This window comes from Zea mays, chromosome 9 (assembly GCF_902167145.1).
Source record: "Zea mays cultivar B73 chromosome 9, Zm-B73-REFERENCE-NAM-5.0, whole genome shotgun sequence".
NCBI lineage: Eukaryota > Viridiplantae > Streptophyta > Magnoliopsida > Poales > Poaceae > Zea > Zea mays.
In genome coordinates this window covers 120,850,354-120,878,318 of record NC_050104.1, presented here as the reverse complement: position 1 = coordinate 120,878,318, position 27,965 = coordinate 120,850,354, and the positions used below count along the sequence as shown (strand labels likewise).

Genomic DNA, 27,965 nt, shown 5'->3' with positions numbered 1-27,965 from the left:
GTGGGGGGGTTCTCGTGTCGGGCGAACGACGGCGGCCGATCACGGGCAGCCGCGCGCTCATCCTTGGACTTGGAGGGGCGCTGTTCCATAGAACTCCACTGGACCAACACGTCGCGACACCATCGAAACAATAACAAAAAAAAATGATTCTACTGCTAACTACTCCGTCCCGTACTGCTCGAGTGCTGAATCGCCCATAAGATGTTACTGGATCGAAGAGACCCAATGCAACCCCAGATAATTCCTGCCCTGATCGGATGCATTATTATTGCACCAGTAGTTCCCACGCACGCCGAACGGGTTGTTGAGATTTATATTAACGAATGGATTCACAAGCTGACAGCGTCACAGAATGTACAAGATGGGTCTTGCCTTTGAGCTTTTCAGAGTTTGTTCACAAATGCAAACCGATCCAAGGAACAAGCACATATGCACAAATGTTCAACCACAAACACGCAATTCAGCCTTCTTCCTGCGCCTTCTGGTAGGGTGCTTCCTTTTCCCGAGACAAGTGACAAGCTGACAACAGGCAAACAAGCAACCGCCGTGAACGTTTTGGCAAAGTGAAGTACTGAAGTGTCAAGAAGGTAAGCCAGCCTGAGCACGTCACGTTCTACTGTTATGTACGATCGATGTGGGAAAATAAACTGCCAGATGGTAAGAGCTCATGCTTTACCTTCAAGCCAACCAATAATCAGCTTGTACTGCCAAGGTCGACGTCCATTGTATAATCGTACTCAATAGTCGGTATGACTGTCGCTATGAATTTCAAAAATATGAAAAGGTACCTGTTCAAAAGGGGAGCCAGAAGTTAGAAACTGGTGTGTGTGTGTGGGGGGGGGAGGGGGGGGGGGGGGGGGGGGGGAATAAGGGTGGTGCATAAAAGAATATTACTTGTCAACTTCTGGTTCCACTCCCCCCGACATTGGAACGTCGATGATCTTTTTCATCACAGCTGCATGTTTGCATGGGTGCACTGATGCATGCTTCCCAGCCAATAAGTGAGGATGGTCCTCAATAGTCACCTGTGCCAATGCAGTGTGGTTTCTTAGCACATTGGCCATTGTAGAAGAAAACTTCACTGTTTCGCTGGTGTTAAGAAACCTGATTCTAACTCTAAATAATCATTTTGAATGACAGTATGACACGACGTAGATAGTTTATAAATAAAGTCTTTAAATGCATGAAGCAACTATAGGGTGATATGACTGAAGAACCTATCTTCTAAGGTCCATAGCACCAGTGGCACAGCGTTACATGAAAGTGGCAAGTGTTTCACTGCTTCTATTTGCTAAATTAAGTCCCAACGCACATCGCTAATATAGATGGATTGAAAAAGAAAGAAAAAGAGACAAATAGAGGAACAGCCTTCAATGATCCAAGCACAGCAACTGAATAGAGATCTGCATTACAGCTTCAAGCAAGGTGAGCTACTTCCGTAATTTTTCAAAGGGAGAAGGGGTTGCCACATTTGGCAAGAACCTAGATCGCTATATGACGGCTCATGTCACATGACTGTTACTACACGCAGTATGACAAGATTTGGTTATTTCGTGTTGGAGTTTGCTCCTGGCAAAAGACCTTCATCACAATCCTACTAGACTCCGTGAAGGGCCACAGGGTGAGCACCCATACCAGTGAGAAAACAAAAAGGGCACCACATGTTCATCCATACATGTTTGCCTAACCTGGACGACACAGGCGGCGACCTAGCCACCGTCCTCCAGCGGTCCAGCCCCCTCCCTCCACGGACCACATTGCTGCCACTGGAGCTGGCTGCTGGAGTCCCACACAGCCGTGAGGATGGTGGTTGTGGGGCCTCTTCTCCTCTCTCAGTCTATCTACTGCTCTTTCTTGGTGGCACAGGCACGGCGGCGGCGGTGACTTGCTCCTGGCCGCCGGCACACAGATCCACAGCCTCATCGCCCGCATCCAGCCAGGTCAGACACAGATTTGGCGAGCATGGGTCGGGCTGCATCAGTGGCAGGGTCTTGCCGTGGCACTTGGCGAAGGCGTGGGACGGCCATGGGGACAGTGGACTGCATGGCGTGGCCACAGGTCGATGTGGTGCCCGCAGCCGACAGGGCATCCGGCCGTGGTGGCGCCCAACAACGGTGTGTGGTGGCCGTGAGGCACCCAGAGACAACAAGCGTGGCTGAGGGGATGCTCGGCGCAGGCGTACGGCGGCTGCAAGGACACCAGTCACGGCAAGAGGCGCATGGTCACGGGGCTGTGACCTGCATGTAGCAGGCTAGGTCGGAGCTGCGCCATTGTTGCATGTGCGAGGGGCCGATTCCGATACCATGGGATGCCCGGTTGGACAGGGTGGCGACCGACATAGTTGTGTGGCTACCTTGTGCAGCTAGTGGATGGGCTTCCATGGGGGGGGGGGGGGGGGGGGCAGGACAATGATGACGATGGTGGTGCCACGCAAGGGTGTAAGCCTTGGCGACACTGACACTTGCGGGCCGCTTTCTCTGTTGGGGGCGTCATGCTTGTTCCCCTCTAGTATTGTCCCCTAAGACCGTGTCCAGCAATTCACCTATATGGTTATCTAAAACACTGTTTTGCACTGTAGAATGCATTGTTCGCAAAGTGGAGTTTGAATATAGGTATAGGGATAGGTAAGCTGCCGGAGATAGCCTACGGGTGCAAACCCTGTCCATTTCCTTGGACAAGAAAAAAGGCACTTTTGGTGTCGTGCCCTTTTGAAGCCGTCGCTGTTGGTAATTCGTCTTGGCTTTGATGGATGTCACCTACAATGGTTGCCCTTCACTTATCGGAGCCTGCTTGACATGTGGAGGTTGGTCTTGCAACATGAAGTCCGAGCTGTTGTGTTAGGGGGGGATATGGCTCGTCAACTATGGCAAGGGGCGAACTCTCCATCATTGACGACGGCTTCGGGTTTCTGTGTGTGGTCTATCAGCCGTCGAGGGCATGGCATTGGTTTGAGATAGGAAGTCAGAGTTGCTCATTGTGACACGCTTGAGCTTAGCAAAGATGACCTATACTGGCCTTGTGCTTCTAGCCCATCTACCCGACAATGATACGGTGAGTTGTCTAGGATCTGCCATGGGAAGTCCGAGCTGTTGGCTACTCTCAACCATTCTCAACAACAATGACACATGGTAGTTTTGTGCTTTGTGGCATTGCGTGGGTGTGTTAGCCTTTCGGGTATCATGTTTTGTAGGCATCATGTGGTTTGGCTGCCTTTCTTGTACATGAAACTTCTATTTCTTGAAATGCAGAGCTACTGCCATTTGTTTTTTTAAGTCATGCAATGCCCCTTCACATTTTCTTGGCGAGGAAGGGGGGGGGGGTAGGGGTTGAAATCAAGATGGCCATAATGTGGCAGATTTTGCCACCGCCTAACCACTATGACAAAAGCTGAATTATATAAAGCCTTCTTTGGAACAAAGGAAAAATTCCTGAATCCTGTGTTTTTGAACTAATTCCTGTAAAATTCCTATACCATTCCTATGAAATTCCTGCATTCCAAAGGAGCCCTAAAATATATAGTTGTATACCCCATGAGCTGTGACACCAAATTATCTCCTCCTCTAAACAATATATATAGCTTAACTCTCAACACGAAAGGTAAGTAAAGTTAGTAAACTTTACCAATTCTAAGCATGTTGACTGAATATATGGTAGAATTTATCTTTAGACATAAATGCATGAACAGCCCCAAATTTGTCAAGGGGTGCCACTTAGGTCCACGAAATTTGAGAACACATTTCTAGGCCCCTAAACATGTTAAGTGGTGGACCGCAGTGGTCGGTACAGTCCATGAATGGACCCGCATTGCACTATTTTACAAGTTTAGGGATATAAGATGCACCACTTAACAAGTTTTGAGACCCTATGCTTTCAAAGTTTGTGGACCTAAGTGGTACCCCTTATGCATTTAACTCTTCAACTTATCCGTGCATTGCATTTGGTACATTAGAGAATCAAAGAATAAATGGAAACAAAAAATACCGTTTTTCGTGCGTGGTCTTGGCTGATGTCTTCAAACACAAGTTCAGGCATTAATGGCATTCTTGACTACAATGGCAAGGAAAAACAATCAAGTCTGGTTCCAATAAGACCACAGTAACTATATGCAAGAAGTGCTTGTTAAATACAAAATTTACCTCGTCATATCCAGTTAGCCAGACACGTGGAGTTTGGTAGTACTTGTCATACCTGCAATAGGATCATTAGTTACATGTTTCCTAATTCAAGTGTGGGTCACAAGAAGTAAGAACTGCTTTCCACACAAGATATTAATTAGATAATCTTATCCCTGAGAAACAACAACTGCCCTTCAAGGAAGCAGCAATTAACTAGTTAGAACCTAAAACATTTTGGTTGCAAAGCAGATGGGCATCATGCTTGCCAATCAACTCATCATTAAATAAGTATGTAGTTTGTATAATGTAGGTGCCAAGAGATACAGTTATTCAAAACACAAAACTTGACTGGTATAGAGCAGAACTTTAGGCAAGATGTCTGCCACAATCGACCAATCAGAAAACTAGTGTATGGTTGGATCCAATCTTGTATGCAATAAAAGAGCTTACGTTATGCTAACATCATATGTTCTGGTATGAAGAATGTTGTCATCTTCTGGTTCTTCTGCGATAAAGTATGATGGTTCAGCAGCAGCCTGCAATTAGAACAGAAAGGCAAAGCTGGAATCAGTAACTTTGGCAGCTTCGTTTAGCCCAGTTTAAGATAGAGAATTTTGATCTTCCCTACCAAATTATCCCCTGTGTCTTCATAAGTATCCATGTCAGGTATATCTTCCTCCTCTTCATCCTTGCCACCGCTAAAGTAAGAGGGGATAGACTTTATTCCATCAGATCTCCCTATGTCCAAGGTGTCCATAGAGGGAATGTCTTCCTCCTCTTCTGTCTTTGATGCTAACATGAGCAACGGACCCCAAAAAAAACAGTTAAGATCATATAATTCAGAGTGGAAAACCAAACAGCACTTATAAGGATATTGACCTTGCACTCCATGTGTTGCAAGCCAGCCTTCGCCATCCTCATCGAGAACCACCTCTGCTCCTGCTGCATCATACTCTTCCTCAACCGAGATGGCACGTCTTAAACAGGGCACTGGGAGTAATAAAAAAATCAAAAAATTTCAATGATTTGAGATAATTCGAAAACTACAAGCTTTAAACAGCAAAATAGTAAATTCAGTAGTCCAAAGGCATGAATGAATTCCCTCGAATTTTCTCTGTTTCCCCGTGTTTATGTTTCAACTACAACATGATTCTTTTTCTAAACTAAAATGTTTGATCTCATACACTACATCAGGTATGGGAAAATAAACCTAAAATTTGTCCAATTCTGCTCGCCAATAACAATAATGCAGCATTCACAATACTCAACTTGCGGATACAGGAAAATAGATAGGAACTCAGTTCAGTAGCAGCATACCATTACGGGTGACGAGGAACTGCTTATTGGCGGGGAGATACGGCTTCCTCTTGCTTGGATCGCCCGCTTCCCTGTGAACACACGAAACAAACCAGATCAATCAGTCAACCAACCAATCAGCAACCACTTAAATCGGTTAGAGGGAGGCAGAGCGAGGGGAGAGGAAAGGAGAACGCACCAGGACCAGGTGGGGCACTTGGCGACGAGGTTGTCGCCGGCGAGAATGAACTCGGGGACGGAGAGGACGCCCTTCTCGAGGAACGCGGAGACGGTGCGCGGGGCCGTGACCCGCTCCACCGTGCCTTTGTAGAACTCGTAGACCTTCTGCTTCACCTGCATCGTCGCCTCCTTCAGTCCTTCTCCTTCCGCTCGCGACACGGCGCCGGGACTAACTCTGGCTCCCTTTGTCTCGACTCCCGACGGAGACGGAGGGGAAAGCGGAGAAGGCAGGTCAGTTTACTTGCGAGGCCTACGGTGACGCTACCGGAGATGCTGTGTTCTACGCTACGCCAGCGGATTTGGAACACGCAATGGATTCTTCCCGAGTCTCGGGTCTCCCAACCTCCTGGGTTTCAATTTGAGAGGTTTTGGGCTGGTGGATGGGCCGTACGTGGGTGCAAAGGGTATCCTGGGTTTCGATTTGAGAGCTCTGTTTTGGGCTGGTGACTGGTGGCCGGGCCGTACGTGGGTGTAAAGGGCCTCGGCGGAGACATCTGCCGCTAGCCCGCTACTTTAAATATACCTCAACTCACTCTATAATAAGCTGTTTGGTTTGAGGAATGATCTAGTTCATCGTCTTCTCACTCCTCACTTTTTTGTTTGGTTTGTGGAATAGATTGAGTTGATCCATCATCACCTTATTCCTTATAGTTATTTAGTTAGTACTAATATGAGGAATGAGATCATCCCACCAAATTTGAGGAATGGACCCATGATGCACCACCACATTTTAGATGAAGTGATTCCTCAAACCAAACACCCTCTAAATATTCTACCCTTAACCCACCGATTTAAACTAAACTAACTAAACTACGTACATCCCATAAATCATCTCACGCCCTCATGTATCTAATAAAGCCACCAAACAATTTAACCCCGGATAAATTACACTATAAAAACAACTAAACTACGTACACCCCATAAACCATCCCACACACTCATGTATCGACTAAAGCCACCAAACGATTTAACCCTAGATTAATTACACTATGAAAAATCAATGCTCCAGATAATTTTATTTGTCTACTCTCTCTTACTCAGACACATCCGACGAACATTCTTTAATGGATCATCTCTCAACGCTATTCATCAATCATCTATCAAACAATCACGCCACCAATGCGCCCACAACCGCCAGCAATCAACACCTCTACCACGAGCACCCTACTCCGCGAACAACCACCACATGTGGTGTAGCGGTAGCTACTGCTCGCATTTGCGTGAGAGGTCGCGGTTGTGCAAAGTTCTTCTTTAAATACTACTCCTTCCATCCAAAAATATAATTCAAGAATCTCGGTGTTACTTATCTACTACTACGCATTGTGCAAGGTTAGTAGGGTAGGCTTGGGAGAGATGTAGTTGAAAGGGAATTAGGCTTACACCTAGTTCCTAATTGATTTTGGTGGTTGAATTGCCCAACACAAATAAATGGACTAACTAGTTTGCTCTAGTGTATAAGTTATACAGGTGCCAAAGGTTCACAACTTAGCCAATAAAAAGACCAAGAGTTGGATTCAACAAAGGAGCAAAGGGATAACCGAAGTGTGCCCTGGTCTGGCGCACCGGACTGTCCGGTGTGCCACCGGACAGTGTCCGGTGCACCAGGGGACTTCACGCTGAACTCCTCACCTTCGGGAAAATCCAGAGGCGCTCCACTATAATTCACCGGATTGTCTGGTGTACACCGGACAGTGTCCGGTGCTCCAAGGAAGAGCGGCTCTGGAACTCGCCAGCTTCGGGAATTCGCAACGGCTAGTCCGCTATAATTCACCGGACATGTCCGGTGTACACCGGACTGTCCGGTGTGACATCAAAGCAACGGATACTTCGGCGCCAACGGCTACCTGCAGCGCATTGAATGCGCGCCAGCGCGCGCAGAAGTCAGGCACGCCCATACTGGCGCACCAGACACTCTACAGTGCATGTCTGGTGCGCCACCGGACATCCAGGCGGGCCCAGAAGACAGAGCTCCAACGGTCGAAATCCAACGGCTTTGGTGACGTGGCTGGCGCACCGGACATGTCCGGTGTGCACCGGACTGTCCGGTGCACCATGCGACAGACAGCCCCACCAAACGGCTAGTTTGGTGGTTGGGGCTATAAATACCCCCAACCACCCCACATTCAAGTCATCCAAGTTTTCACACTTCCAACCACTTACAAGAGCTAGGCATTCAATACAAGACACACCCAAGTGATCAAATTCTCTCCCACATCCACAAAAGCATTAGTGACTAGTGAGAGTGATTTGTCGTGTTCTTTTGAGCTCTTGCGCTTGGATCGATTGCTTTCTTCTTTCTTTGATTCTTCATTGCGATCAAACTCACTTGTAATTGAGGCAAGAGACACCAATCTTGTGGTGGTCCTTGTGGGAACTTTGTGTTCCAATCATTTGAGAAGAGAAAGCTCACTCGGTCCGAGGGACCGTTTGAGAGAGGGAAAGGGTTGAAAGAGACCCGGTCTTTGTGACCACCTCAACGGGGAGTAGGTTTGCGAGAACCGAACCTCGGTAAAACAAATCCACGTGTCTCACTCCTTATTCGCTTGCGATTTGTTTTGCACCCTCTCTCGCGGACTCGATTATATTTCTAACGCTAATCCAGCTTGTAGTTGTGATTATTTTTGAGAATTTCAGTTTCGCCCTATTCACCACCCTCTAGGCGACTTTCAATTGGTATCAGAGCCCGGTACTTCATTAGAGCCTAACCGCTCGAAGTGATGTCGGGAGAACTCGCCAAGAAGGAGATGGAGACCGGCGACAAGCCCACTGTTGGGGACTTGTTCTCAAGTGCTAAGAGTTAAGAACAAGGCAACATAGAAAATGTTAATGGTTAACGTCCTTCGTCCTCCGAAGCATTATTTCCCTTAGGATATAATAACTTGTGGACGAAGGTTATGAAAGACATACCTTCACAAATTCATCAAACAATGACGAAGGATAAAATATAAAGAATGTAAAAGAAAAGATGAACAATCATTTATTATTACTGAACATAAACAAAAATATCATTGAATTATAAGTGTACCTTCAATCGGAAGGAAATGATAGTACAAGCGTGACGCAGAAAGCAAATGTCAAGTCAGCGTAAATAGTACGGGGATACTGTTCACCCATTTATAGACACGGGACACAGCCCTTATAAAATTACATTCATGTCCTTTACATTTGATAATAACTCTATAGTAGTCTATCGAGGTCTGAATAGCCTTTTCATCTTTAAGTCGGTTCCACTCTTTGCTGTTACGCCGAAGCTTTCCTGCTCAACACCTTCGGCTCTGTAGCAAGCTTCGTATTATTCCAGTCTACTGCAATGCCGACTTTAGTCCGAGGGTACCTGTTCACACATTGCACTACAGAAATACTGTTAAATCCTTGTTTTTGAGGACCTTCGGACTACGAAGATCCCCAACAGTAGCCCCTCGCAATATTAATTTGTTTGAAATAATAAATTTAGATTGCGATATGGACGAAGGCTTTTACGCCGAAGGTCCGAAAAAACACCTTCCCTTTGCTAGAATAGCAACATTCAATGACAAGTGGGGTCTTTCAATTTTCAACGCACCGAGCGTATATATACGGCCATACCGCAAACTCATTTTGCACGCTTTCTGGCCAACCACTCCCGCTCACTCAATTTTTAGCTCTTGTGCACTGTGTTTTGCTAAGCTTTTAGCTTTGAAGCTTCGGATTTGAAAACAGTTTTTTAGTGCTTCCGAAGATGTCTGAAGCTGCTAAGAAGGCTGCTGCTGAGATGAAGCTGAGTCTTGATGAAGAGAAGAACTTAGGATTTCTTATAGCGATGTCGAAGACCAACACAGAAAAAATCACCAATGAGATTCTGGAAGGACTGTCTGAAGATACTGGTGACAGTGAAAGTTATGATGTAGACAGCGGTGGCGAAGACTCCGAAGATCGCCCCTGGCGACCAAGTCATTCAGTTTATGGTAAATCAACTATCAAAGAGAATCATCTTGCTAATATGAGAGGAAGGTATTTCCGGGATTTGTCCGTTGTGAGGGCCGACGAAGGGGAGAAGAGTTGTCCACATCCTGAAGAGAATGAAGTCGTAGTATTCCGAAGCTTTTTGAAGGCTGGGCTGCGATTGCCCCTGAGCAGCTTCGTCGTGGAAGTGCTGAAGATTTTTGAAGTCTATCTTCACCAACTTACCCCCGAGGCCATCATAAGGCTGAACATCTTCGTATGGGCCGTGCGAAGCCAAGGTCTGAAGCCTGATGCAAAAAGTTTCTGCAATATACACGAATTATCATACGAGACAATACCTTGGGGTAAGGAACAGTATCACAATAACTTTGGCTGCTACAGTTTTGTTTCTCGGTCTGGGTCAAGCTGTCCCGTGCCAACTTTTCGGAAGAGGTGGCCTAGCGGCTGGATGACAGAATGGTTTTATGTAAAAAATGATCTGAAAGCACGGGAAGACATCAAAGGTATAATCATGCGACCTATTTGGCAAAGCTTCGGCCTTCAGAGGCCGAAGGTTGAAATGAATGAAGCCGCCGAAGAGTGCCAAAGAGCCTTCGGCGTTGTCTGCTCTTTTATAGGAACAAGGGACTTAGTACAAGAGTATATCGCCTTCAGGGTGTGGCCGCTTGCGGAGAAATGGGAAATGCCACAAGAAACCATTAAAGAGGCCGACGAAGGTGGACTTATCAGATTTAAGTACACTTTTAAATTTGGAGATAAATTTATTGAGCCAGATGATGAGTGGTTGAAAAGCATTGACAATTTAAGTGATGAGCTACTCGGGACCTACTCGAAGGCTGAAGATAACGCAATGTCAGCAGCCTTCGGAGGCCGAAAAAAGAAGAGACTGAATCGGGTATTTGATGCCATCGGGTTTGTCTACCCTGACTATTGCTATCCCATTCGGAGGCAGAAGAGAAAAAACACAACCTCTGCAAAAAAAGAAGAAGCTGCAGCTGCTCCTAGCGAGCCAGAACCGAAAAGGAAAAAGTTAAAGGTTCTTACGCATCGGCCGCGTTATATTGAACCAGCTTCGGTGCCCAAGTTTACCGGAAAAACTTCTTCGGCCACCGAAGCTGAAAAACCAACCGAGCCAGCCTTATTGCCAGAGATCGCAGAAACGGCCGAAGTGCCACCAAAGATAGAATCAGAACAATCAAACATTTTGTTGTCAGAAACAAAAGAGTAAACCGAAGCGCCGTCCACAGAAAAAATTGAAGAGGTAAAAGAAGCAACTGAGGGCTCCAAAACATCAGAAGTTTTGAGTCCTACAGCAATCATTGGGACAGCAAAAAATGAAAAAGTGCCAACCGCAACTCCGAAGAGAAAGAGAATGGCTAATGTGCTAGATGTACTGGAAACGATCAAATCTTCGAGCACACCTCCGAAGAAGGCTGCTGTTACTCCTGAAACAACAGCTGAAATTTCTGGTTCTACAGCTCCAGAGCAAGAAATTGAAGCCGAAGCTGGGCCCTCAGAGCCCGCAAAAACTTTGGAAAGTGAAGCAGAAAAAATAACAAAGCCAACTTTTAAAGAAACTGGTGTTGTTACCCCCGAAGCATCCCCCAAAATTCGTGATTATATTTTTCGTCATGCTTCAGGGAAAAAATTATCAGAAAAAGAAGAACAAGAGGCCCAGCACTATGCCCAAAAGTTGAAATATCCAAAGGGGGCGTTGATATTTAATGGCAGTGGAGAAGAAGATTTCTTGTATTGTCTCCCCGATAGCAAGGAAATTTCTGTCTGTCGGGAGATGAGCAGAAGCTTCGGATTCCCAACTTTAGAAGACGGACTTTCGGTACTGTCGAAGAACGATCTGGCTGACAGCCTAGCTTACAACAGTTTAAAGGTGCGAGAAATGGAATTCTCGTGTTTTTTGTTGAGTTAAAAAATTTTTCGTTTGTTTAAAACTATTGACACAGACATATTCCTGTTTGCAGGGCCTGATACTCAGCAATGCCCTCAGGGCACAGAAAGATGCTGAGGACGAAGGATGTACTATAGCCCTGAGCAACCTTCGTTCCGAAGTGATTGAACTGAGGAACGAAGGTCTCGAAAAAGACAAAATATTATACTCATTGATAGATAAAATAAAGGAGAACGAAGCTGCTTTTAAAAGTCAAGCTGAAGCTCAGAAACGCGAAATTGAAGACCTTCGGAAACAACTGGCCAGAGCCAAAGAAGAACGTATACTTCAAGAAACAAAGCGTGAACTCAGCGATCAATGGGCAGATCACCTAGAAGTGACTGTTGAAGAGCTTCGTTCATCCAAAAAGAGATGCTACAACAAATCTATAGATTGTGTTAGAAAATTAAAGGCTAGCTTCGCCAAGGTCGGCGCATTCTCAAGTGAGGAAAACTTTTCGAGAGGCAATCCCGAAGGTGTCATCGAATGGATTGACCACGAAGCTGAAGCCTTCGAAGAAATTTTAAATAGTCGAGGAGATATATGTGCCTTCTCTGGCGCCAGAGGGATTGCCACCATCTTAGAGAAGAAGGGCTGTGAACATGTAAAAATTCTAGCACAGTCCGAAGCTGCCTTGTCCTTTGAAGATACAAGAGATCCTACGGCCGAAGCTAGCATAATTGGTGGAAAGTTTTTTACCGATATCTGGGATAATGGTGGCCGAGAAATGGCCGGAGAAATTATTCGAAGAAGTGAGAAGGGCATTCACGATGCTAGAGCAGTAGCTGAGGCTGCTGACAAGAGCACAGAAGCCGAAGATCAACTAGGTACTAAATAATGGTTTTTATCGTGTTGTAATCTTTAGGCTTTAAGATCTGCTTGCGATTTGTAATAGCAATGTAGCCGTGTCCTGCTTCAGATCCGACTAAAGCGCCTTCGGACCCCCAGCCGAAGGGGGACGACGAAATTAAAAAGATGGCCGAAGATATTATGGATAAAGTCGTGAATCGGCTCCTGAATGAAGCTGCAGAAGTCGTTTTGAGAGAGGATTAAGCATTTTTGTAAAAAACTTCTGAAATGTAATATAATGTAACATTTTGTAACCCTGAATGTAATATATCTATTTTTGTTATTCAATTCTTTACGATGCATGAAACTTTACATACATACCGTTTTTGAGTCTTTGGCGAAAAAACACCTTCCCTTCTTTTCATGCTTCGTGAAGAAGAATTACCATTTATCACAACAATATCCGAAGTATCATGGAAAAGTGCTGAAGCTTCGTAGAAACAATCTTCAAGGCTATACTTCAGAAATCAATATTGTTTCTCCTTATGACTTGGCATAATTTGCCCCTTTTTCAAAGCGTTTTTTCCGAAGATTAATGTCATATCTCTTTCTTATGCCACATGCATTATGATGTATGATGCTTATGTTATGCAAGGATGATGTGATGATGTTATGCTATGTAAGGTGATATTCCGAAGATACACGCATATTTGCGCGATAAAACACAATCTTTTTGTGAATCAGCATTGTCTTTTCGCTATAAGCCTCCCTTAGGAGCTTCTTCGCCTTTTACTTCAGCGGAATCAGCGTTGACTTTTCGCTGTAAGCTCTGCATTCCCTTAGGAACGTCTTTGGAGCTTCTTCGCCTTTTACTTAGGCGGTATAAGCTCTGCATTCCCTTAGGAACGTCTTTGGAGCTTCTTCGCCTTTTACTTAGGCGGTATCAGCGTTGACTTTTCGCTGTATGCTCTGCATTCCTTTTGGAACGACTTTGGAGCAGAAAACTTACACTGCGCTCGCTTCGGAACGACTTTTTGTGACTTCGTCAAACTTACTCTGCGTTCCGCAGAACGACTTTTTGTTGTTTCGAAGAATTTTCGACAGTCCGAAGGTCCTTTTTATTATCACAAGCCTGTGGAGAAAACATATTTTTCTTGTAGGAATCAACGAAACTAATTACATGAAGCCTAAACGATGTCCTTTATTACAGAAAATAAAACTGAATGAAAAAGATTGCTATTAAGGTAGGATATTTGTCAATAGATGTGCTTTGATTCTGGCACTGTGCTGTTGACCGTGCGAGCTTCGGACTGTTCTCTGAAGTCCCTTTGGTGCGGAGCATATTGGCTCCCTTCTGGCTGCTGGCCTTGTTGCAACGGAGGTGGAGGCGGAGGCTGTTGCCAGGAAGCTTGAGGCTGACTCGCCGAAGCAGCAGAGACTACAGGATGGTTGCCCACATATTCTGGGATGTAGGGCGAATGATACGAAGCTGTATGCATGACCTGCTTCGGCTAGGCTTGTTGTGCTGCTGCTTCAGCTATTTCCTTTTGCTTCTGTATAGTAACATGGCACATCCTGGCAGTATGGCCTTTGTTCTCACCGCAGAATAAGCAAAAGATTCTTCTCGGTTGATCGCCAAATCTTCCTCCGAAGCCCCTGGCGCCTCTGCCTCTTGGAGCTGGTGGCCGGAAGGAGCTTTGCTGTTGTCCAGAAGCCTGTGAGGAGTATTGTGGCTTTTGCTGTTGGCTTCCTCTGTCATCATTTTGTGTAGAATTGTGAATTGATCGCACATGCCTCGGGTAAAACCTCCCTCCGAAGCCCCTGGTCATTTCAGAAAACCTGAAAGCCTCCTCCCTTCTTTGGCGAAAATCATTGTCGGCCCGAATGTATTCATCCATTTTCTGGAGAAGCTTCTCCAAAGTTTGAGGAGGCTTCCTGGCGAAGTACTGAGCTGACGGACCTGGCCGAAGCCCCTTGATCATGGCCTCGATGACAATTTCATTGGGCACCGTTGGTGCCTGTGCCCTCAGACGCAAGAACCTTCGGACATATGCCTGAAGGTATTCTTCGTGGTCCTGAGTGCACTGGAACAGAGCCTGAGCAGTGACCGGCTTCGTCTGAAATCCTTGAAAACTGGTTAACAACAAGTCCTTCAGCTTCTGCCATGAAGTGATCGTTCCTGATCGAAGGGAGGAATACCAGGTTTGAGCAACACTTCTGACAGCCATAACGAAAGATTTGGCCATGACTGAAGCATTGCCACCATACGAAGACACTGTTGCTTCGTAGCTCATCAAAAACTGCTTCGGGTCTGAATGGCCATCGAATACAGGGAGCTAAGGCGGCTTGTAGGACGGGGGCCAAGGTGTAGCCTGCAGCTCAGCGGACAGAGGAGAAGCATCATCAAAAACAAAATTCCCATGATGGAAATTGTCATACCAATCATCTTCGTTGGGAAAACCCTCCTGATGAAGATCTTGATGCTGAGGCCTTCGGTGTTGCTCGTCCTGAGCAAGATGACGAACTTCTTCAGAGGCTTCGTCTATCTGCCTCTGCAGTTCAGCTACCCTGGCCATCTTCTCCTTCTTGCGTTGAACCTGCTGCTGAAGGATTTCCAGATTTTGAATCTCCTGATCTAGATCATCCTCCGGAGGTGTTGGACTGGTAGCCTTCCTCTTCTGGCTTCGTGCCTCTCTAAGAGAAAGGACGTCTTGATTAGGGTCCAGCGGCTGCAGCGTGCCAGCCCCTGGTGCTGAAGCCTTCTTCGGTGGCATGACGAAGGTGATGCTTGTCGAAGATGTTGAAAAGCTCAAGAAATGGAAGTGAGTTCACCGGAGGTGGGCGCCAATGTTGGGGACTTGTTCTCAAGTGCTAAGAGTTAAGAACAAGGCAACATAGAAAATGTTAATGGTTAACGTCCTTCGTCCTCCGAAGCATTATTTCCCTTAGGATATAATAACTTGTGGACGAAGGTTATGAAAGACATACCTTCACAAATTCATCAAACAATGACGAAGGATAAAATATAAAGAATGTAAAAGAAAAGATGAACAATCATTTATTATTACTGAACATAAACAAAAATATCATTGAATTATAAGTGTACCTTCAATCGGAAGGAAATGATAGTACAAGCGTGACGCAGAAAGCAAATGTCAAGTCAGCGTAAATAGTACGGGGATACTGTTCACCCATTTATAGACACGGGACACAGCCCTTATAAAATTACATTCATGCCCTTTACATTTGATAATAACTCTATAGTAGTCTATCGAGGTCTGAATAGCCTTTTCATCTTTAAGTCGGTTCCACTCTTTGCTGTTACGCCGAAGCTTTCCTGCTCAACACCTTCGGCTCTGTAGCAAGCTTCGTATTATTTCAGTCTACTGCAATGCCGACTTTAGTCCGAGGGTACCTGTTCACACATTGCACTACAGAAATACTGTTAAATCCTTGTTTTTGAGGACCTTCGGACTCCGAAGGTCCCCAACACCCACTACAAGCCACGGGAAGGCTTCATCAGAAGAGTCCCGCAACAAGGAAAAGAAGAGGGAGAAGAAGGAGAAGAAGACTTCTTCTCACAAGTCGCATCGGAGTGGCGACAAAATAAAGAAGATGAGGAAGGTGGTCTACTACGAGACCGACACTTTATCGCCATCTACCTCCGGCTCCGACGCGCCCTCCATAACTTCTAAGCGCCATGAGCGCAAGAAGTTTAGTAAGATCCCCTTACATTATCCTCGTACTTCTAGACATACTCCATTACTTTTCGTTCCATTAGGCAAACTGCCAACCTTTGACGGTGAAGATTATGCTAGGTGGAGTGATTTAATGAAATTTCATCTAACCTCACTCCACAAAAGTATATGGAATGTTGTTGAGTTTGGAGCACAGGTACCATCCGTAGGAGATGAGGATTATGATGAGGACGAGGTGGCCCAAATCGAGCACTTCAACTCCCAAGCCACAACAATACTCCTCGCCTCTCTAAGTAGGGAGGAGTACAACAAGGTGCAAGGATTGAAGAGCGCCAAGGAAGTTTGGGACGTGCTCAAAACCGCGCACAAGGGTGATGAACTCACCAAGATCACCAAACGGGAAACGATCGAGGGCGAGCTCGGTCGCTTCCGTCTACGCCAAGGGGAGGAGCCACAAGACATGTACAACCGGCTCAAAACCTTGGTAAACCAAGTGCGCAACCTCGGGAGCAAAAAGTGGGATGACCACGAGGTGGTTAAGGTTATTCTAAGATCTCTTATTTTCCTTAACCCTACTCAAGTACAATTAATTCGTGGCAATCCAAGATATACACTAATGACTCCCGAGGAAGTAATCGGGAATTTTGTGAGCTTTGAATTTATGATCAAGGGCTCACGGAAGATCAACGAGCTTGACGGTCCTTCTACGTCCGAAGCTCAACCGGTCGCATTCAAAGCGACGGAGGAGAAGAGGGAGGAGTCTACGCCGAGTAGAACACCCATCGACGCCTCCAAGCTCGACAACGAGGAGATGGCTGTAATACCCAAAAAAAGTACAATGAGTATATAATTGTTATTCTTATTTTGTATGCCATATATTCATCATACCGAGAGCACACCTATAGTTAAGAATGATTAATCAAAACAAAAGGAATATGCATCATGCCGAGGCTTTATTTTGTGTGCATTTTGTGATGATATAAAAATAGAATAAAAATACATATATATATGTTAATATCCAAATTGGAATTTAATTCTAAAAGAAATTCTAGGGGTCGAAATAGAGAAGGAAAGAGAAAATACTATACATTTATAAATGGATAAATTTATTCCACAATAATCTAATCAAAGCATATATACAGAGAATTGAGTACAAATACACCACAAATTTGAAATCCAAATTGAGATTCAAAAAAAAAGAGAGAAAAGGAAATGGCGCGTTGGGCCGAATTTTGTTGGCCGGCTCTGCACCTCGGCCATTCCCCCTTCGATCCCACGCGATCGTCTCCTGCGCACGCTCCAGAATGACAGGTGGGCCCGCTATCGGGGTCCTGTAGATCTCCCACTCCCCGCATGCTACAACGGACTTGCGTTTTTGCCGCAGATTTCTTCTCCTCCCACCAGCGAGCTTTCAGCTACCCTCAGCCGTCCCCGCCAACAGCTCCGGAGGATAAATGCTTGGTCGCCTTCCTCCCCTCCTCCCTTGACCCATTAAGCGCAGGTTAATCCTAATCCCTAGAAGCCGCCACGACCCCTGGGAGGATAGAATTCGTGCCACTGTCTTGAGCCTGTGTGTGAATCGGTGCCCTGCCCTGGCGATACGATCCAGTGAAGTTACTGCGACGCATTACACCGGTATGGTGCATTCACGGGCGGGAGGCCGATAGAAGCTCAGGAATTTCCCCGTCGAAGCTGTATTGGACCGTGGGATCTCGCCTGCACATCGTCGGCTCTGCCCACACACCCGAACACTGGTATGGTTGTCCTGGCCAGTTCGCTTTCTCCTTCCATCTCTCTACAGTTAGGCTTAGTCCTAGGGGAGTTTGCGGTTCGCCAGTTGTCCAACTCCAGCCATGGCACCGCCGTCGTAGCTGCCCGCGCCGGCGGACATCTACACCGTGGAGATTGGGGGTGCACTTGAGCCGTTGGATGGGAGATGGACAGCGTAGATTAGATTCCGAGATTACGGTTCGGCCGGGAGAGTTAAGTGTCGTCCGATATTGATCCAGTGGTCGACAGGGAGTGCTCCTTTTTAAAGAATCGTGATCTAATCTTGGCCTCTGGATCTGAATCCTACGGCCGAAATTGGAGAATACCCTTTCGGTTGCGATATTTGCAAAAGAAACCTCATAGATTTAGAGATTAGAACCCGCCGTCCCTCTCCACTGTGCGCTGTGTCTTAGGAGTTTACTCCGTAGCCCCTGCACTTCTCTGTTAATGAGGCCTAGTCCAGAACTGTTTTAATTTGAGTAAATAAAGAGAAAATAGATTTTTAATAGGAAAATAATTGCTAGAACTTCAATAATTCATAGAAAATCCATTTTAAGTCCAAATGAGTCCATTCCAGTTCCTAAAATTTTGTAATTTTATTATCTAACACTTAGAGCCTCTGTTTTATCATGAAAACAGTAAGAAAATTAATCTCACACTTAATCCTATTTTAACACATAAAACCTTTGAAAATCCATAACTTAAAATTTATAACTCCAAAAATTATGATTCCTGTTCCTAGAATTTTATTTTAACATGTAGATTATTACTGTGTATTTTGTTTATATGTTTGGTGTAATGTTAATTTCTCTATATGCACTGTGCTTGTTTGTATTGTGGCGAGTAGAAGAGCACGTGACCGAGGATCCTGGTGAGCAGCAGGTTGAAGTAGCTGAGCAGGAGCTCATTGAAGGCAAGTTGTGCCCTTGACCACCTTTTTACCCAATAATGTTCTTTAATATCACTTATCCATGCATAGGTTAATTTTGATGGGACCCAATAGGTCACCCTAGATTGCTTATCTCGTTACCTTGTTTACCCCTGAATCACTTGGGTAGTTTGCTATTGCTTTACATGGTTTTGGGATAATCATTTATTATATCTATGTTCCAATTCTTTTGTTATTCTATTTATGTTCATGTCAAGATCATTAATGTTAATTGGAACATAGAGCTTAACTTGAGAACCACGTGCCACCACAAGGGTTTATGGACGCCCTTGGCTGATTAATTAGGAAAGCTAGTGGAAGACTACCTTACCCGAAAGGGGCAAGGGCAGTAGGGGAGTTGCATGCAAGGAGGTTCTCGGGTTGATTTAGCTGCGATGGCGGTCGGACGGGGGATTCTTGCAAGTGCTCTTCCCATAAACTGTAGCGGGTTTTCGGAAGCTAGTGGAACTTTGTAAAGGCCTCGTAGTGGATCCCTAGCCATTCACCTCGGTAGTGTCTAAGGGCCTAGCTAACCCTGGCGACATGGGATACACGACTTGTGGGTAAAGGGTACAACCTCTGCAGAGTGTAAAACTGGTATACTAGCCGAGCTCACGGTCATGAGCGGCTCAGGACTCTCTGATGATTAAATTATGAAACCTAAATTCAATTTTGTCATTTGCATATGCATGGGTTTATTATTGATTTTGTTCTATTATTTTATTTAAGGTTTGATATTTACTTACACTTAGTAACTGCTAATAAAAGTTTGACCAACATTAAAAGCAATGCTCAGCTTTAACCATTCCCTTTGATAAGCCTTACACTCCATGAGCTCCCACCTTTGGTGAGTTCATGTCACATTATTCCCCACGACTTGTTGAGCGATGAACGTATGTGAGCTCACTCTTGCTGTCTCACACCCCCCTCACAGGAGAAGAGCAGGTGGTTCAGGAGGAGCCACAAGGCGAGGAGTATGATCTGATCTAGGTGGCGTTTCTCAGTTGACATTGGCGCCAACGATCCTTAGTTCGTTTCATGTTTATTCTTTTATTTTGTAATAAGACTTCCGCTATGTAATAATTACTCTGATGTTTTATGACATTTATCTCTATACACTCTGTTATTATATATGTTGTCTTCTTGGCGCATGTATGAGATGCACCCGGCTTTGTTCCTTAAAACCGGGTGTTACAGAAGTGGTATCAGAGGAAATGTTGACTGTAGGACAAAACCTAGATAGAAATGGACAAAACCATTACCTACTTACCTTATTCTGATTCATTCTATACTTACCTTACTCTGATTATTCTTACCTTTTCTACTCTGAGACAAGATGGATTTCACACCTTGGAATCCTACATTTATGAACTTTTTAAGAGATAGGAGACCTAAGACAAAATTAAAATTATTTTCTCTATTAAAAATGTTGGTTGATTGTTCTGATGATCAATGTGTGATTTGCTTCTTTGATTGATTGAAATAGTATAGACGAGCATCTTAGCATGTACCACCATAAGGTAATGAATTAGCTTTAGTAGGTGACACACTAATCTACTTAGCTAATAAACCCCCCGTAGTAACATGCCTCGTAATTACTCGCCTTGTCTACAATACTTTCTGTCGTACCATGTGTTTCTAACCCAGATGGGCTACCCCTATAGTGTTAGAAGAGAGCACTATAGACGTGATACTTGGTATGTCAATTGTCATGGTTAAGAAAGGCAAAGGCAGTAGATACACTGTGCTAAGGGAACCGTAGAACTCACCAGTTCCTAAGAACAAAGATTTGAAGTTGAAGTTGCAGTAACTGCCCCCATCAGACTAGCGGCATTCTTAGTAGATGAGAAGTTTGTGGGTAACAACATCCATGCAGTTAGAGATTTTTCGGATGTTTTTCCGGAGGAGTTATCAGTGATGCCACTAGATATGGATGTTAAGTTGGTCATTGATCTCTTACCTGAGACTGCTCCTATTTCTAAACGGCCATACAAGATGTCTGTAGAAGAACTAAAGGAATTTAAGAAGCAATTAGCAGAGTTACAAGAGGCTGGGTACATTCGTTCGAATTCTTCACCTTATGGAGCGTCGGTTCTATTTGTACAGAAGAAAGATGGATCGTAAGGGATGTGTGTGGATTATAGGACCCTTAATGATGTTACTGTGAAGAACAAGTATCTGTTACCCTGTATTGAGGACCTATTTGATCAGATGAGAGGTGCAAGGGTATTCTCGAAGATTGATCTCCGATCGGGTTACCGTCAAATGAAGATTAGGCCATCGGATATTCCCAAGACAGATTTCTCGACCCGATATGGTTTATATGAGTTCACCGTTATGACATTTGGATTAACCAATGCACCAGCTTATTTTATGAACTTGATGAATAAGGTGTTTATGGAGTATTTGGACAGATTCGTCGTGGTATTCATCGACGATATCCTTGTTTATTCCCAGAGTGATAGCGATCATGAGGAACATCTAAGGTTGGTGCTACAGAAGCTACGAGATAACCAGCTATATGCCAAGTTCAGCAAGTGCGAGTTTTGGATTGGCGAGGTGCCATTTCTTGGACATATCATTTCTAATGGAGGAATATTAGTGGATCTTGCTAAGGTTGTGGAGATAATGGAGTGGAGAGTACCCACTACAGTTACGGAGATTCAAAGTTTCTTGGGGCTTGCAGGATATTATCAGAGATTTATTGAAGGGTTCTCTAAGATTGCCAAGCCTATGACCTCGCTTCTGGAGAAGGGAAGAGAATTTAAGTGGGATGAGAAATGCCAAGACAACTTTGATCAATTGAAGAAGAGATTGATGTCACCACCAGTGTTGGTTATGCCAGACCTACAGAAAGGATTTGACATTTATTGTGATGCATGTGGCCAAGGCTTAAGATGTGTGCTCATGCAAGAAGGACATGTGACCGACTACGCGTCTCGACAGTTGCGGAAACAAGAGTTGAACTACCCCACTCATGACTTAGAACTGGCAGCCGTTGTGCATGCGCTTAAGATTTGCAGACATTATATTATGGAGACCAAGTGTCAAGTGTACACGGATCATAAGAGTTTGAAGTACATATTCACTCAGAAGGATCTCAACCTTAGGCAACGCCGTTGGTTGGAGCTTATTAAGGATTATGATTTGGAGATTCACTATCACCCAGGCAAGGCAAATTTGGTTGCAGATGCCTTGAGTTGAAAGGAGCATATTCATTCAGCTGTTGTTGCCCAGCTACCCGATGAGATTGTTGAGGATTTCAGAGACTTAACCTGGGGATAGCTGCTCACACTGAAGGAATTACTATTGATGTGGAACTTACTTTGGAGCAAGAAATCCGCAAAGGACAAATTGGTGATGCTAAAATACAAGAGATTAAGGATCTGATTACCAAAGAACGAGGTCCAGAATTCATGGAGAATGAGCAAGGCACTGTGTGGTTCAAGGACAAGATATGTGTCCCTAAGATTGAAAGCCTTCGTGAGACTATATTGAAGGAGGCCCATGACTTGGGTTATTCTATTCATCCTGGTAGTACGAAGATGTATCAAGACTTGAAGCAGAAATACTGGTGGTATGGATTGCAGAGAGATATGGCTGCACATGTGGCTATGTGTGATGTGTGTCAAAGAGTTAAGGCTTAACACCAGTGGCCAGCTGGACTACTGCACCCACTGAAGGTACCTGAGTGGAAGTGGGAAGAGATCGGTATGGATTTCATTACTGGATTGCCTCGCACCGAGAAAGGATATGATTATATGGGTGATTGTAGAGAGATTGACTAAAGTTTGTTTCATTCCGGTCAAGACTACTTATAAGGATCTCAATTGGTAGAGTTATATATGGCTCGGATTGTGTCTCTACACGGTGTACCGAAGAAGATCGTTTCGGATAGAGGATCACAGTTACCTTTAGATTTTGGAAAAGTTTTCATGAGAATATGAATACGAAGTTGAATTTTAGTTCGGCCTACCATTCTCAGACTAATGGACAGATTGAAAGGACTAATCAAGTATTGGAAGGCATGTTGAGAGCTTGTGTCCTTCAGCATGGTAGTAGTTGGGACAAGAGTCTATCTTATGTTGAGTTCTCATATAACAATAGTTACCAGGCCAGTCTGAAGATGTCACCGTTCGAGACTCTGTATGATAGGAAATGCAGGTCTCCTCTATTTTGGACCAGATTAGAGGAAGACAAATCTTTGGACCTGAACTGATTCAAGAAGCAGAAGGACAAGTCCGTATAATTCGAGAGAATTTGAGGGTGGCTCAAACTAGGCAAAAGAGCTATGCTGATAATAGAAGAAGACCACTGGAATTTGAAGAAGGAGATTATGTGTACCTCAAGGTGTCACCACTTCGTGGAATGAGGAGATTCAAAGTTAAGGGCAAATTGTCCCCTCGCTATATTGGACCATTCTTGATCTTTAGGCGAGTTGGGGAGATGACATACCAACTCGAGTTACCTGCGACTCTATCAGATGTGCATAATGTGTTCCACGTGTCTCAGCTTAAGAAGTGTCTCCGTGTCCCTGAGGAACAGTTACCAATGGAAGAGCTTAGTGTTCAGGGTGATTTGACTTACACGGAGTACCCAATCAAGATTTTGGATACTTTGACTCGAGTTAGAAGGAATAAGGTGATAAAGATGTGCAAAGTGCAATGGAGTCACCACGGTGAAGATGAAGCAACGTGGGAAAGAGAAGAAGAGCTTCACATAGATTTTCCCCACCTTTTCCCTCGTTCCTCCTAAATCTCGAGGACGAGATTCTTTTAAGGGGGTAGGATTTGTAATACCCAAAAAAAAGTACAATGAGTATATAATTGTTATTCTTATTTTGTATGCCATATATTCATCATACCGAGAGCACACCTATAGTTAAGAATGATTAATCAAAACAAAAGGAATATGCATCATGCCGAGGCTTTATTTTGTGTGCATTTTGTGATGATATAAAAATAGAATAAAAATACATATATATATGTTAATATCCAAATTGGAATTTAATTCTAAAAGAAATTCTAGGGGTCGAAATAGAGAAGGAAAGAGAAAATACTATACATTTATAAATGGATAAATTTATTCCACAATAATCTAATCAAAGCATATATACAGAGAATTGAGTACAAATACACCACAAATTTGAAATCCAAATTGAGATTCAAAAAAAAAATAAAAAAAAGAGAAAAGGAAATGGCGCGTTGGGCCGAATTCTGTTAGCCGGCTCTACACCTCGGCCATTCCCCCTTCGATCCCACGCGATCGTCTCCTGCGCACGCTCCAGAATGACAGGTGGGCCCGCTATCGGGGTCCTGTAGATCTCCCACTCCCCGCATGCTACAACGGACTTGCGTTTTTGCCGCAGATTTCTTCTCCTCCCACCAGCGAGCTTTCAGCTACCCTCAGCCGTCCCCGCCAACAGCTCCGGAGGATAAATGCTTGGTCGCCTTCCTCCCCTCCTCCCTTGACCCATTAAGCGCAGGTTAATCCTAATCCCTAGAAGCCGTCACGACCCCTGGGAGGATAGAATTCGTGCCACTGTCTTGAGCCTGTGTGTGAATCGGTGCCCTGCCCTGGCGATACGATCCAGTGAAGTTACTGCGACGCATTACACCGGTATGGTGCATTCACGGGCGGGAGACCGATAGAAGCTCAGGAATTTCCCCGTCGAAGCTGTATTGGACCGTGGGATCTCGCCTGCACATCGTCGGCTCTGCCCACACACCCGAACACTGGTATGGTTGTCCTGGCCAGTTCGCTTTCTCCTTCCATCTCTCTACAGTTAGGCTTAGTCCTAGGGGAGTTTGCGGTTCGCCAGTTGTCCAACTCCAGCCATGGCACCGCCGTCGTAGCTGCCCGCGCCGGCGGACATCTACACCGTGGAGATTGGGGGTGCACTTGAGCCGTTGGATGGGAGATGGACAGCGTAGATTAGATTCCGAGATTACGGTTCGGCCGGGAGAGTTAAGTGTCGTCCGATATTGATCCAGTGGTCGACAGGGAGTGCTCCTTTTTAAAGAATCGTGATCTAATCTTGGCCTCTGGATCTGAATCCTACGGCCGAAATTGGAGAATACCCTTTCGGTTGCGATATTTGCAAAAGAAACCTCATAGATTTAGAGATTAGAACCCGCCGTCCCTCTCCACTGTGCGCTGTGTCTTAGGAGTTTACTCCGTAGCCCCTGCACTTCTCTGTTAATGAGGCCTAGTCCAGAACTGTTTTAATTTGAGTAAATAAAGAGAAAATAGATTTTTAATAGGAAAATAATTGCTAGAACTTCAATAATTCATAGAAAATCCATTTTAAGTCCAAATGAGTCCATTCCAGTTCCTAAAATTTTGTAATTTTATTATCTAACACTTAGAGCCTCTGTTTTATCATGAAAACAGTAAGAAAATTAATCTCACACTTAATCCTATTTTAACACATAAAACCTTTGAAAATCCATAACTTAAAATTTATAACTCCAAAAATTATGATTCCTGTTCCTAGAATTTTATTTTAACATGTAGATTATTACTGTGTATTTTGTTTATATGTTTGGTGTAATGTTAATTTCTCTATATGCACTGTGCTTGTTTGTATTGTGGCGAGTAGAAGAGCACGTGACCGAGGATCCTGGTGAGCAGCAGGTTGAAGTAGCTGAGCAGGAGCTCATTGAAGGCAAGTTATGCCCTTGACCACCTTTTTACCCAATAATGTTCTTTAATATCACTTATCCATGCATAGGTTAATTTTGATGGGACCCAATAGGTCACCCTAGATTGTTTATCTCGTTACCTTGTTTACCCCTGAATCACTTGGGTAGTTTGCTATTGCTTTACATGGTTTTGGGATAATCATTTATTATATCTATGTTCCAATTCTTTTGTTATTCTATTTATGTTCATGTCAAGATCATTAATGTTAATTGGAACATAGAGCTTAACTTGAGAACCACGTGCCACCACAAGGGTTTATGGACGCCCTTGGCTGATTAATTAGGAAAGCTAGTGGAAGACTACCTTACCCGAAAGGGGCAAGGGCAGTAGGGGAGTTGCATGCAAGGAGGTTCTCGGGTTGATTTAGCTGCGATGGCGGTCGGACGGGGGATTCTTGCAAGTGCTCTTCCCATAAACTGTAGCGGGTTTTCGGAAGCTAGTGGAACTTTGTAAAGGCCTCGTAGTGGATCCCTAGCCATTCACCTCGGTAGTGTCTAAGGGCCTAGCTAACCCTGGCGACATGGGATACACGACTTGTGGGTAAAGGGTACAACCTCTGCAGAGTGTAAAACTGGTATACTAGCCGAGCTCACGGTCATGAGCGGCTCAGGACTCTCTGATGATTAAATTATGAAACCTAAATTCAATTTTGTCATTTGCATATGCATGGGTTTATTATTGATTTTGTTCTATTATTTTATTTAAGGTTTGATATTTACTTACACTTAGTAACTGCTAATAAAAGTTTGACCAACATTAAAAGCAATGCTCAGCTTTAACCATTCCCTTTGATAAGCCTTACACTCCATGAGCTCCCACCTTTGGTGAGTTCATGTCACATTATTCCCCACGACTTGTTGAGCGATGAACGTATGTGAGCTCACTCTTGCTGTCTCACACCCCCCCTCACAGGAGAAGAGCAGGTGGTTCAGGAGGAGCCACAAGGCGAGGAGTATGATCTGATCTAGGTGGCGTTTCTCAGTTGACATTGGCGCCAACGATCCTTAGTTCGTTTCATGTTTATTCTTTTATTTTGTAATAAGACTTCCGCTATGTAATAATTACTCTGATGTTTTATGACATTTATCTCTATACACTCTGTTATTATATATGTTGTCTTCTTGGCGCATGTATGAGATGCACCCGGCTTTGTTCCTTAAAACCGGGTGTTACAATGGCGCTTGTCATCAAAAGCTTTCGCCAAATCCTCAAGCAAAGGAGGGGGAAGGATTACAAGCCCCGCTCCAAGAAGGTTTGCTACAAGTGTGGTAAGCCCGGCCACTTTATTGCAAAATGTCCTATTTCTAGTGATAGTGACAGGGGCGATGACAAGAAGGGGAGAAGAAAGGAGAAGAAGAGATACTACAAGAAGAAGGGCAGCGATGCCCATGTTTGTCGCGAGTGGGACTCCGACGAAAGCTCTAGCGACTCCTCCAATGACGAGGACGCCGCCAACATCGCCGTCACCAAGGGTCTTCTCTTCCCCAACGTTGGCCACAAGTGCCTCATGGCAAAGGACGACAAAAAGAAGAAGGTTAAATCTAAATCCTCCACTAGATATGAATCCTCTAGTGATGAAAATGCTAGTGATGAGGAAGATAACTTGCGCACTCTTTTTGCCAACTTAAACATGCAACAAAAAGAGAAATTAAATGAATTGATTAGTGCCATCCATGAGAAGGATGATCTCTTGGACTCCCAAGAGGACTTCCTAATCAAGGAAAACAAAAAGCATGTTAAAGTTAAAAATGCTTATGCTCTAGAAGTTGAGAAATGTGAAAAATTATCTAGTGAACTAAGCACTTGCCATGAGACAATAGACAACCTTAGAAATGAAAATGCTAATTTGTTAGCTAAGGTTGATTCAAATGTTTGTGATGTTTCAATTCCCAATCTTAGAAATGATAATGATGATTTACTTGCTAAGATTGAAGAACTAAACATGTCTCTTGCTAGCCTTAGGGTTGAGAATGAAAAATTGCTTGCTAAGGCTAAAGATTTTGATGTTTGCAATACTACTATTTCCGACCTTAGAACTAAGAATGATATATTGCATGCTAAGGTTGTAGAATTAAAATCTTGCAAACCCTCTACATCTATCGTTGAGCACACTTCTATTTGTAATAGATGTAGAGATGTTGATGTTAATGCTATACATGATCACATGGCTTTAGTTAAACAACAAAATGATCATATAGCAAAATTAGATGCTAAAATTGCCGAGCATAACTTAGAAAACGAAAAATTTAAATTTGCTAGAAGTATGCTCTATAGTGGGAGACGCCCTGGCATCAAGGATGGCATTGGCTTCCAACAGGGAGGCAATGTCAAACTTAGTGCCCCTCCTAAGAAGTTATCTAATTTTGTTAAGGGCAAGGCTCCCATGCCTTAGGATAACGAGGGTTACATTTTGTACCCTGCCGGTTATCCTGAGAGCAAAATTAGGAAAATTCACTCTAGGAAGTCTCACGCTGGCCCTAACCATGCTTTCATGTATAAGGGTGAGACATCTAGTTCTAGGCAACCAACCCATGCTA

General features: G+C 44.3%; 1 protein-coding gene across 1 annotated transcript; it reads right to left on the bottom strand.

Annotated features, from left to right (window-relative positions):
* Positions 1-247: 247 nt before the first annotated feature.
* Positions 248-5,983, bottom strand: LOC100240689 (uncharacterized). Its single transcript, NM_001144015.2, has 10 exons — positions 5,611-5,983; positions 5,433-5,503; positions 4,995-5,105; positions 4,744-4,907; positions 4,566-4,651; positions 4,137-4,188; positions 3,982-4,047; positions 895-1,025; positions 677-788; positions 248-519 (listed from the first exon to the last, which is right to left on the bottom strand). The coding sequence occupies exons 1-9, from the start codon at positions 5,769-5,771 to the stop codon at positions 695-697; spliced, it is 936 nt and encodes a 311-aa protein (NP_001137487.2). The 5' UTR covers positions 5,772-5,983; the 3' UTR covers positions 248-519; positions 677-694.
* Positions 5,984-27,965: the final 21,982 nt, after the last annotated feature.

What these genes read in the sequence shown, in the direction of transcription:
- LOC100240689 (NM_001144015.2), bottom strand. Translation starts at nt 5,771, where the DNA reads ATGCAGGTGAAGCAGAAGGTCTACGAGTTCTACAAAGGCACGGTGGAG. An exon ending in AAGACACAGGGGATAATTTG is followed by an intron (nt 4,652 to 4,743) that starts GTAGGGAAGATC and finishes TTCTAATTGCAG; the next exon opens with GCTGCTGCTGAACCATCATA. An exon ending in ACATATGATGTTAGCATAAC is followed by an intron (nt 4,189 to 4,565) that starts GTAAGCTCTTTT and finishes ATCCTATTGCAG; the next exon opens with GTATGACAAGTACTACCAAA.